Source organism: Argopecten irradians, chromosome 8 (genome assembly GCF_041381155.1).
Source record: "Argopecten irradians isolate NY chromosome 8, Ai_NY, whole genome shotgun sequence".
Classification (NCBI taxonomy): domain Eukaryota; kingdom Metazoa; phylum Mollusca; class Bivalvia; order Pectinida; family Pectinidae; genus Argopecten; species Argopecten irradians.
Window position 1 is genome coordinate 8,462,765 of NC_091141.1, and position 12,738 is coordinate 8,475,502.

At 34.8% G+C, this 12,738-nt stretch overlaps 1 protein-coding gene across 8 annotated transcripts in view; it reads left to right on the top strand.

Moving 5' to 3' along the window:
* Positions 1 to 12,231, top strand: part of LOC138329270 (liprin-alpha-1-like) — a 45,674-nt gene extending 33,443 nt beyond the window's left edge. For 6 of the 8 annotated variants that reach the window (XM_069276129.1, XM_069276130.1, XM_069276132.1 and 3 more), the window contains one exon: positions 7,084 to 12,231. In XM_069276129.1, the coding sequence (XP_069132230.1) occupies positions 7,084 to 7,320 (237 nt within the window). In that variant the 3' untranslated portion in view covers positions 7,321 to 12,231. Of the gene's footprint in view, positions 1 to 3,086; positions 3,105 to 5,685; positions 5,730 to 7,083 lie in introns of all 8 variants that reach the window. The other 2 variants (XM_069276134.1, XM_069276135.1) reach the window with 2 other exon arrangements.
* Positions 12,232 to 12,738: the final 507 nt, after the last annotated feature.

The window sequence follows — 12,738 nt, forward strand, 5'->3', positions numbered from 1 at the left end:
ATATTAATTTATAGAAATTCAACTTCAGTTTCAGATGATACAAAGGTTTATTGAGGGGTTAATTAATAAAATGCTAATTCAAACATTGAATCATGATGTAGAACTTGAATTAAGTATTTTGATTTTGGGATTATCATGATTTGTGCTGAAGTTATATTTCAGTATTTGATGGTACAAGGGGTTAATTGAACCTTATTTTGAAAGAGGTTAAATTTTGATTTAATTGATATAGTGGTTGAAGTATGATATAAAAAATTAATTGACATAATTTTTATGGTTTAGAGAATAAATGATGATGTTGAGATTTTATCTTAGTATTGTGATATTATAGAGATTTAATTATGAGGTTAAAATTTTTATGTTTTCAATAGTAAAGAGGTTTAATGATATTAGGGGTGATAGTGCTTTGATGTTGTAGAAGATAAAGATGGTGCGACTGATGACTGAGATATTACACCAGGGTAGCCTTAATGATAATGACCACCATGTTCTAAGGGAATGCTGGAATGTTTCTCCTTCAGTCTGCCATATTTTACATTTGATACCCCAGTCATTGTGTGTTTATGATTTAAGTTTATTGACCCTTACCTCAGTATTATTAGTTGAAAGCCTCAATGCATTCCTAGACTTCTTAGAGTGGTTTTTAGGTCCGCTATCAAAGATATTAGTATATATACTCCTTCCTTTCTGGAGTTTAAAGCACTCGTTGGTGGTCCCGATGTAAATACCTACCTCTTCTCTATGATAAGAAGTTAGACATCTTTCCTTTGTCCTTGGTTTTGTGTGGTACCCTCTCATCAAAAATGGGAGTGTCTTCATCTGGATATGTTGGTAACCCTTCATGAAGAATGGTATATCCTTGTCCGTTTCCTGTCAGAATGATTCTCCCTTTATTGATAATGGAAGTGTCCCTAACTGCTTCCTGTAATGCTGCTGATGGGCTAGATTTGTTGTCACTGTATACAGGTAATGGATCACACAACATATTCTTCTGACTGAAGTAAAAATGAAATGTTTTTGTAAAATGTGATTGTAAATATCTATGTATACCCAATACAAGGCAACAGAACAGTTGAAAAAATAGGCTTTATGATCCAAAGGACTCGACATTAGCAGTATTTATGACCTTTGACACAGTTGCTATTGGACTCGACATTAGCAGTATTTATGACCTTTGACACAGTTGCTATTGGACTCGACATTAGCAGTATTTATGACCTTTGACACAGTTGCTATTGGACTCGACATTAACAGTATTTATGACCTTTGACACAGTTGCTATTGGACTCGACATTAGCAGTATATATGACCTTTGACACAGTTGCTATTGGACTCGACATTAGCAGTATTTATGACCTTTGACACAGTTGCTATTGGTCACTAATAGATATAGGACATTACAACCATACATATGTAAGCCACATTACAACATCACCTTTTCACCTCCACCTTTTATGTCACATCCACAATTAGGATAATCACTCTTATTGGACAATGTAGGGAAAAAGTTTGAATGAACTTAAAATCTTATGTTGCATATGAAATTGAGTGATTCTGATCACTCAGGCTTTTGTACTGTAATAAGCCTTATAACAGTCTGTCAGTAGACAATTTCTCTATACACCATTTTTTATTAGCCCACCATCTGATGATGGTGGGCTATTCAAGTCACCTTTCATCCATGGTTCGTTGTCCGTCCTTCCGTCCGTTAACAATTCTTGTTATTGCTATTTCTCGGAAAGTGCTGAAGAGATCTGTCTCAAATTTCATATGTAGGTTCCCCTAGGGCCCTAGTTTGCAATTTGGGACCGATTGGTCGTAAAGATCCATCTTAGATTTTGATAGTTAAAGTTTATTATCGCTATTTCTCAGAAAGTGCTGAAGGGATCTTTCTCAAATTTCATAAGAAGGTTCCCCTAGGGCCCTTGTTGTGCATGTTGCGATTTGGGACCGATCGATCAACAAGATGGCTGTCAAGCAGCCATCTTGGATTTTGATAATTAAATTTATCACAATTTCTCAGAAAGTGCTGAAGGGATCTTTCTCAAATTTCATGTGTAAGTTCCCTTAGGACCCTTGTTGTGCATATTGCGATTTGGGACCGATCAATCAACAAGATGGACGCCAATGGCAAGGAGCCATCTTGGATTTTGATAGTTGAAGTTTGTTGCTGCTATTTCTCAGAATTTACTGATGCAATCTGTCTCAAATTTTATATGTGGTATGTTTGAAAAAGTTTGAAATGCAGAGAAAAAATCCCTCTTTCAATTGTCAGACATAGATCATTCTTTGGTGGGCGCCAAGATCCCTCTGGGATCTCTTGGCACAGTTGTCATGGTTACACGCAGTAACTCACGAATCTACTCACATATCTACTCACAATTCTATGTTGTATTTGTTGCTCTAGTTACACATACACACAGTGTTTCTTATTGATTTCACATGTATTGCTTCATTTAGGTTACTTCATTTTTTGCCGGTAGACTTTATTTCTGATATTTCACTTTCCACATTTGTAACTGACCTTTACCTACTTTCATTGACCTTAACCCCATGAAATGTCAGTGTCCTTGCCTCTAAAAATGTATGTCATAAGTACCACCATAAATAACCTTGATTTAAACCCCCATGAAATTTGTGTGTCCTTGACCCTCATAAAGTGTTGATGTCCTTGACCCTCATAAAGTGTCTGTCCTTGGCCCTCATAAAGTGTCTGTCCTTGACCCCTATAAAGTGTCTGTGTTCTTGACCAAAGTGTCTGTGTTCTTGACCCTCATAAAGTGTCGGTGTCCTTGACCCTCATTAAGTGTCTGTCCTTGACCCTCATAAAGTGTCTGTCCTTGACCCTCATAAAGTGTCGGTGTCCTTGACCCTCATAAAGTGACATTTGTCTTTGCCTGTATTTTGTGTTGTTTTTTTTGTGACATTATGAAGTTGATGAGAATTATTTTGTAGTGACCAAGGTTTAGGATAATTTAGCTGTTAAAAAGACATTAATGCCTAGTCACATTGTCCAGCTGGGTAAGAGGCCATTTTGTAGAAATGATGAAAATCAACACTTGATGCCTGAGAATTATTATTTACAGAATCGAAAAAAGTCCCAGGTCTGTAGACATGTATAACTAATGCTGGTGGTGCTGGTCACCCCTATAACTATACTCTCAGGCATTGTGGTCTGACAGATTGTCTTCTACAACAATAAATACCTATACCTCTTTTCCTACATAAACAATATTCTATTGTATCTGTGAATTATCCTTTGGTTCTTTGACAACCTTCTAATATGTACTGACCAGAAGTCAATTTCTTTTCTCTCCAATCGAATGCCACTAACTTTCTGTATACATGTATATATCAAATTTTACATCATGTAATTGCACTAATATGGAACTATGCTTTTGATATAATGCCACGGGATCTGCAATAATTTTCTCATTTCCCAGAAAATATTTCCCAAAATGTTACTTTCTAAACAGAATTAACTGTTTTAAGACTTTGAGTTACTGTAACACAAAATCAATCTAAATCTGTGAATAAAAAATCTGGGTCTGCTTTAATTCTCATGGCCAGGATTTCTAAAGCAAGGGAACTCTTAGTTTTCTTTCCAGTAAATTTAAGAGGTCAAATATGATCATTCAACATTGCTAAGGTTAGTGAGGACTTATGATGCATTCTACTGTATTGAGTAAAATTTGTCCTGTTTTGATATATTTAAGTACCTACAGATCTAATTACACAAAAAAACCTCTGCTTAGCTATCCAATATTTATCTATAACCCAGGTTGGTAGGTGGAAGTATGTTAGATCACCTTAGTTAACCTTGTATATATCAAACTTAATATCCTAATACCTGATAACCTTATAGAAAACTGTATAAATAAGAAGGGGAAATGTATTTCTAACTCACCTTATAGAAAACTGTATAAATAACAAGGGAAAATGTATATCTAACTCACCTTATAGAAAACTATAAATAACAAGGGAAAATGTATATCTAACTCACCTTATAGAAAACTATAAATAACAAGGGAAAATGTATATCTAACTCACCTTATAGAAAACTGTATAAATAAGAAGGGAAAATGTATATCTAACTCACCTTATAGAAAACTGTATAAATAACAAGGGGAAATGTATATCTAACTCACCTTATAGAAAATTGTATAAATAACAAGGGGAAATGTATATCTAACTCACCTTATAGAAAATTGTATAAATAAGAAGGGGAAATGTATATCCAACTCACCTTATAGAAAATTGTATAAATAAGAAGGGGAAATGTATATCCAACTCACCTTATAGAAAATTGTATAAATAAGAAGGGGAAATGTATATCTAACTCACCTTATAGAAAACTGTATAAATAACAAGGGGAAATGTATATCTAACTCACCTTATAGAAAACTGTATAAATAAGAAGGGGAAATGTATATCTAACTCACCTTATAGAAAACTGTATAAATAACAAGGGAAAATGTATATCTAACTCACCTTATAGAAAACTGTATAAATAAGAAGGGGAAATGTATATCTAACTCACCTTATAGAAAACTGTATAAATAAGAAGGGGAAATGTATTTCTAACTCACCTTATTGAAAACTGTATAAATAACAAGGGGAAATGTATATTTAACTCACCTTATAGAAAATTGTATAAATAACAAGGGGAAATGTATATCTAACTCACCTTATAGAAAACTGTATAAATAAGAAGGGGAAATGTATTTCTAACTCACCTTATTGAAAACTGTATAAATAACAAGGGGAAATGTATATTTAACTCACCTTATAGAAAACTGTATAAATAACAAGGGGAAATCTAATTCATCAAAAACATGTATTACATAGGGCTTTAGCCAGAACATGTAGTTTGAATATTGACACTGACATAGTATGAATCTCTAGTTCGTCACTGACGTAGTATGAATCTCTAGCTCGTCACTGACGTAGTATGAATCTCTAGCTCGTCACTGACGTAGTATGAATCTCTAGCTCGTCACTGACGTACCTGAAATGGAGAATACCATGTTGTTCCTATTGGATTGTTGTGATATATAGTATTCTTCCCAATTATTAAAACATGCATGCAGTTTGATGTGAATTAATTTGATTTGAAAAGTTTAATATTGGATGAAATTTTGAGATATAATGATAACAAAAATTATTATCACTAATTTTCTCTTTTTATCGCAATATGTTTTACTCGGAATTTTTTCTACTAGTTATATAGACTAACGATTTATTATAATATTATAGATACATAACAGTTTTGTAGGATACATTTTCTTTTTATTTATTTGTTTACATTTCAATATTTAATGAATTACAAAATCTTAAGCATGATTTATTTGTAATTATGAATTCATATTTTTCACAACTTATTTTATGAAAAATAATTTTGAATATCAATAAATGTATGTATAATGTCTATATATTATCAGAGAAAAGCTGCATGCTTAGTTACACTGATTTACTAGATTATGTGTTAAATGTCTGTGAATCGTTATAATCGAACTATCTCTGTTATTGTATTATGGACAAAATCATGTACAAATGTTCTGATGTTTCTAATCTTTAATAATTATGTGTAAACTGATGTCAGCCATATCTTCTAACTGGTATACCATGATTTCTACTGAATTATCTCCGATACTGATTCCTACATATGTTAATTTTCTTTTTAAGTGCCCGCATGATATTACCACTTGATTGTGTAGAAATAGCCACAGGTAGGAATCTCTCTGAGTCATCTGTATTCAAAAAATTATTGGAAGCACGTTCCCATAGTAACTCAGGGTTGGGCGGGTTCCCATGGCAACTCAGTGTTATGTCTCTTCTTACTCCCATAGTAACTCTGTGTTGGTTGGGGTTTTGATTGCATGCTCCAAAGGTAATATTGGTAAGTTTGAGTCATGCTTCTGCATTTGCATTAAAAAAGCTCTGAGGATATTTTTATCAATTCTGTTATATCTGAAGAACATGAAATTAAAAATCACTCGGATTTAAGAAAGTTAAGGCATTCTTTTGGAGAGGTTTTAAAATTTCTTTTGAAGTTTTAAAAGAATATTGTCTGACCCACCCCTTTCAGAAAAGATCAAATATATTTGAACTATTCTCTGTGAAAATTTGCTAGGAGAAATGTCTAAACTGTAATGCAAAATTGAAATTTCTGTGTATATTTCAGTTCTATGTAGACTTTATTTTCAAGTTTTCCTGAGTTCCTCCTTATGTATTGGGAACTTGCTTTCAATGTTTTTTTTATCTATTAATTTAAACTTTCTCATACATAATTCTTTGTTATTGTGAAACAAGTGATTTACACAGTACCATTGTAAGGATATTTACTAATCATTATTGTAACATTCAGGTCAGTGTAATCAGCTGAATTTGAATCATTCATTTCACACTTATATATTGGAAATAGATTTAATTGTTTAATGGGCACATGTTGGAGTTCAAAATTTCCTTTCCAATTAACTAACTATTCATCCAAAATAAAATGAGATTTAAAAAAAATATTTTTTTTAGATTCATTCACATTATTAGAGTAGATAATTAAAGTTTGAGATTGCTTTCTCAAATAAATACCTTGAGGTTCATTAGCGGGTGCCTGGCTCTGTGGAATTAATGATTCAAATTTCAGCTTTTCAGTGTCAGCATTGTATAGTATCTTGTGGAGGACACATCCATGTTTATTTCTTAGAGCAATATCACAAACTCTTATCAAACTTGTCTTCTCTATGTTTTTCACTCTTTAAAACTTTTTTATCAATCCAGAAGAACTGTATTAAACAGTTTTGTCTTCACACAAGAATAAAATCAAAAAAGATTTTTTTATTCATCTGAATCACTGATCATGCACCTCTATCAATGTTCAACATACACCCAGATAGAATACAAAGTTTTGGAAGAATAACAACATGATGAGGACTTAAAATTGCATTTTACTAAACTGCACACATGTTGTTAATTACAGTTTTGCATGCTATGGTTCAAAGTTCATACTAAGACAGTGATTGTGAAAAACAAATGTTTTAATTATTGTCTGACCTAAGCTAACAATTAATGGATTTCTTTTAATAGGGTGAAGGTGGAAAATTCAGAAGAGCCCCTTCTTGGCGGAAGAAGTTCAGGTCGAAGGACAAAAGTCGTGAGGGTGGGGAGGAGGGCGAGGCTGGCGAGACACAGACTCAGCCGGGGCAAACTCAACCCAATCAACAATCACCTCAGCACGCCCGACGCGGCCTAGATAATGCCGCCGCTGCCACCACAGCCGCCACTGCACAGCGCAGGCCCCCCGAACAAATGCGGAATTTTTGACATAACTAGTGATTAATCATAGACAGACATTTTTACAATTAAATTCATTCTAGATTATGAGATGTAGCATAAGTTTGGGTCAGTATGAGGAGTTCTCGCTGGACATTACTACTCAATGTTGTCGGTGTTCCATTGTCAATGAAACTGTGAGTGAGTGAAACCTACCATAATGAAGCATATGCAACAACTCTTTAAAGTATTTACTTATCCTCTTAGGTCATAGACCATACATACACATGTATGTACAGGCTGGTACCTACCATAGTGGGTCATACATACAACTGTATGTACCAGTCGGTACCTATTGTAGCCGGTAATTGATCATTCATACACATGTATGTACAGGTTGGTACCTACAAGCGGGCCTATAGACCATAGATACAACTGTATGTACTGGTCGGTACCTACCATAGTGGGTCATACATACAACTGTATGTACCAGTCGGTATCTACAATAGCTGGTCAACGACCATACATACACATGTATATACAGGCCGGCGCCTACCATAGCAGGCTATAGACCATACATACATATGTATGTACAGACCGGTACCTACCGTAGCGGGCAGCCATGCTATAGATTATTTCTACTAAGTAGGATATAGACTGTACTATATGCATTGGACCAAAGGCTGTGCCTACCTTGTGAGGGTCATAGGCAGTGCCTAATGTTACAAGTCAAAGGTATGTTAAAATCTATTATAGAGAATTCATGTTATATATATATGGTATGGCGAGGGACCTAGATTGGGGTGGGTATGGAACATACAAAGGGTTTGGGATGAATATGTTACATACCTACAGAAGGGGGGGAATATGTTACATACCTACAGTAGGGAGTGAATTTGTTACATACCTACAGTAGGGGGTGAATATGTTATACCTACAGTAGGAGGTAAATATGATACATACCTACAGTAGGGGGTGAATATGTTATATACCTACTTTAGGGGGTGAATATGTTACATACCTACAGTAAGGGGTGAATATGTTACATACCTACAGTAGGGGGTGACTATGTTATATACCTACAGTTTGGGGGTGAATATGTTACATACCTACAGTAGGGGGTGAATATGTTACATACCTACAGTAGGGGGTGAATATGTTACATACCTACAGTAGGGGGTGAATATGTTATATACCTACAGTAGGGGTGAATATGTTACATACCTACAGTAGGGGGTGAATATGTTACATACCTACAGTAGGGGGTGAATATGTTACATACCTCAGGGTTCTCACTAAGTTTTTGAATAGATGGTTGAAAATTTATAATAGGTGGTTGAGGGCCACAAGCCCCCATGGGGCCAATACTTATTTCTGACAAAAATAGCCGGTTGTAAACAAGGAAATACACGGCTGTTTTTGCCGGCAACCGGCTTTTAACGAGAACCCTGTACCTACAGTAGGGGGTGAATATGTTACATACCTACAGTAGGGGGTGAATATGTTACATACCTACAGTAGGGGGTGAATATGTTACATACCTACAGTAGGGGGTGAATATGTTTTATACCTACAGTAGGAGGTGAATATGTTACATACCTACAGTAGGGGGTGAATATGTGTCACAGTAGAAAGATCACACCTGTATGAGGATGTTATCTAATGTGTTACCTGTCGTGATGACCTAGGTACACTCACCCACACCTGGCCAGAGAACTTCTGTAGCACTAGTCCACTAGCAGAACTTTTATAATTAACGTGTTATATCAGAAGTGAAAATTACTATGGTAGTGATTTTGTGACGTTGGTAGACTTTCTGTGTGAACTATTTATAGATGATATCAGGATATATCACAATAGGTGATGTCTCCAGGTGACGAAGGTAAAACAATGGAGGATTACAGGTAATTATACCTGTTTACCAATCAACAGGTATGACAGGGTTATCTACCCTTACTCAGCGATACATCTGTTATATCAGCTTCTTAGCGAATGACTTAACTTGGTTCCTGCTATGGAGCATGGGATGGAGATTGGGTTATCCGCCCTTTTCACTTGTTTGTCATTCATTTTATCGTACACTTCATACATCTTAGCCAATCTGGGAGATCTGTGACCACAGTAACAAACCGCACGTATGCACCAATGTGAGTAATGCACACACGCGACGGAGCAAGGTCATTGGAGGTATATCTCAGGAACACAGTCATTTTTTGTGTCACGTTTCTATATATAGCACAGTTTTTGTTGCCTTTGGCAGTCAGTGCATGTAGATCTGTATTATACTAGGCCATGTCCAGGGACCAGCAACAACACCTTTAGTAGGCTATAAAAGGAGAGTGGAGCTCGTCACTGATGTAAAGAGAGAGAAAGTAGTTATATAATTGGAATGTATGTGGACATGTGTGGATGGCTAAATGTTGAACTACAGGATCATACATTTGCTAAGTGTGTCTTAAATACAGTTATTTCCAAAACAAATCAATATTGTAAATGCTAGGTGTGCTTTGACTTTATGTAAAATGAAACCAAAAAAGTGTTGGTTTCAGTTACAGCTTATTAACAGGAAAATTGCCGTTTTGTAACAGTACCAAGATAGTCTTACAAGGCTACTTATTGATAGTATGATTCTGTAGTTCAGCATACAAAACCAGATTGCATTTATGTGAAGTGAGGTATACCTGTAGATATGTTAGTGACTGTATCTGACCTACGATACATGTGATCTTTTAATGATATTTTATTTCATTTATTTAAAACTGCAATAGAATCATGGTATCATTCATTAACTTTTATCCCTTCCCAGATAACATTATGTAAGAGTTCAGTGTTAATATTAATCCAGTCCCTTTGGGGATAGTATATTATGTTCTATAGGAATATGTTACCAATTCCTGAGACAAAATTGTACTGGAAAATAACCAATTATGTACTCTGTAAGCTGTGTTCTTGTAGGACAGGTGTGTCCTATCTGTGATTATACCACTGGCTGAAAATTAGTTATCAATTAGTTAGAGATATTTTATCTATAGCTTTCTTATTATTTTTAATCTCCATGAAGATCAATACTTTTCTTATTATTTTTTTTCTCTATGAAGAAACAGTAATCTTCTGATGAAAACAGATGTTTTTCATCCTGAGTATGCATCATTTATTAACGAGTTTGTAACTCTGTTTTACAATTATAAGGTAAAATTTATTGAATGCAAACTGCCTAACCTTAAGAGGAAGGTTGATCAATCCTAAGAAGGTTGATGCTACTAAAAACATAAGAAATTTATTGGTGAATGTGTACTGCATCCATTTTGTTTAAAAGTTACTAACAAACAGTTTTTTGTGGAGTAGGACACATACTCCAAAAAGAATTGTAATTATCCATACAGGTAAATGTTTCCAAAGATAATTTATCTAATTGATTCCAAAGAGAAACCTGAACCATGGTACAGGTGAATATATTGATATGTAAAGCCAAAAATTCTTATCTAGACCATACCAGGATGAGGTGTTATGGTGAATTAACTACCCATACCATTTTCGTCTGCTGAAACAATAACACGAGTATCTCTTTTGAAGTGTTAAAGAGAAGATGTGGTCTCATTATTTAACAAAACTGTCATTTACGATAAATAATGTAAGAAAATGTGATATTCCTTTGCTGACCTTTATACCTTTAATGTTAATTCCCTCAAATTTCGAACTGTAGCTACTTAATCTGCGACAGAGTTCTCAACAAAAACCATACAATCTGTTATGTCTATATTACATATGTATTGTCAGTGACAGAATTGCTGTAAATATCCCCATTAGTAAAAAAAACCATTTTCATTGAATATGTAACACATTATGGAAGCTCCTAAAGAATTTTCTTTAAATATTAAAACAATTTGTGATCATAAATTGCATAGAAGTTATCACTGCAGAAATCGGACTGCTTTTTCTAGCAAATATGTGTTCATTTTTTTCCATTTACCGGATGGTCGCAATATTGATTGTGTCACAACAATGTGTATGATACTAACAGGCAAATACAGGTATTACAAGTATTAACTGATTATAAAGTGTTTATGTGTATTCATTCATGTCCATATTGTAGAATCCATTTATCGCCCAAAAAGAGCTGTTATGTGATCAAAATTTTCGCATTTTTTTTTTTTTTTTTTTTTGAATTTTTGAGTGTTTAGTGGAATTTGGTTGACCAAGCTGGCAGGTGTGAATTCATACTCGACATTTAGCAACATTACCACATTCTATAAGAGTACCTTTCAGTGTAATGGGAGACCTGTCATTATATTTAGATTCCTGTCATAATAATCATAATAATGAGGTCCTCATATTCTTCATTAGTGGCTTAAAATTGCTGAGAAAATGTATTCAGTGTTAGACACTGCTTTCAGCTTGATCTGCTTGCCATCAATTCCACTGGCACTCAAAAAAAATATCTAAAATAAAAATAAATGTTGCGATGAGCCATATTAAAACCATACATATAAGTTGTGGATAGGTTTCCTTGGAGATCTTGAGCACCACTGCTGAGGTTGTGAGTGGTAGGTTTACTAGAACGGTGCTGTGTACGATTGGGTACTTAGATGACTTACGTTCCATATCTTTATTTACTACGTAATATTTAATACTCGGTTTAATATGTTAAGTTGTTTTGTTACAAGCGTTTATGGTCCCTGGATGTAGTACCAACCAACTGGTGAAAATCTAGATGTACCTGGACCCACATGTCCGGGCTGTTCGTGGTGGATCTGTGAGTGTGATAGCTAAACATTTTGTATGTACGCTTCATCTGTGTCCATATTTATTATTTCTTAACAATGTAATAACATGTGATATTTGATACCAACAGGTTCTGTATGGCATCGCACAAATATGCAAATACAGCGTCTCGGCTCCATCTTGTATTCATTGGTTTTGTATTTACTGCGATGATAGAATAAATGATTGATGAAAGTCAAACCAATGTTTTCTCATGCTTAAGTATGGTACACCAATCTGCTGTCAATACCTCGAAACTGCCCAACTGAGATTTTGAAATGGTAAGGTATAAACGGGTGATAGTATGTTGAGACATCTTATCCACAGCCCTAAGGTGTAACTATCAGTCCTCTGCTCCTTTAATAGGTCCAAATTTTAAAACTAGGTGGAGCAGTTTCTATGTACTGACCATAGGACCATACTTTAGCTCACCTGGCCCAAAAGGTTGGCGAGTTTATTTCTACCGTTGCATCCGTCATCGGTTTATCAACATTTCCAGTAAATCCCTACTAGTCTTTTAGTTAACCATGGACTGTAACCAAATTTGTCTTGAGGGAAGGGCAACATAGTTAACATTTTGGCTGGGGCCAGGAAGGGGAGGTTTAATATGAGAAATAGCAGTAAATCGTTTAAATTCCTACAGAAAAGGAACAATGATTCTGTATTCAGAACATTACTTGGCATTGCAAACCAGGTCATCGATAGAGG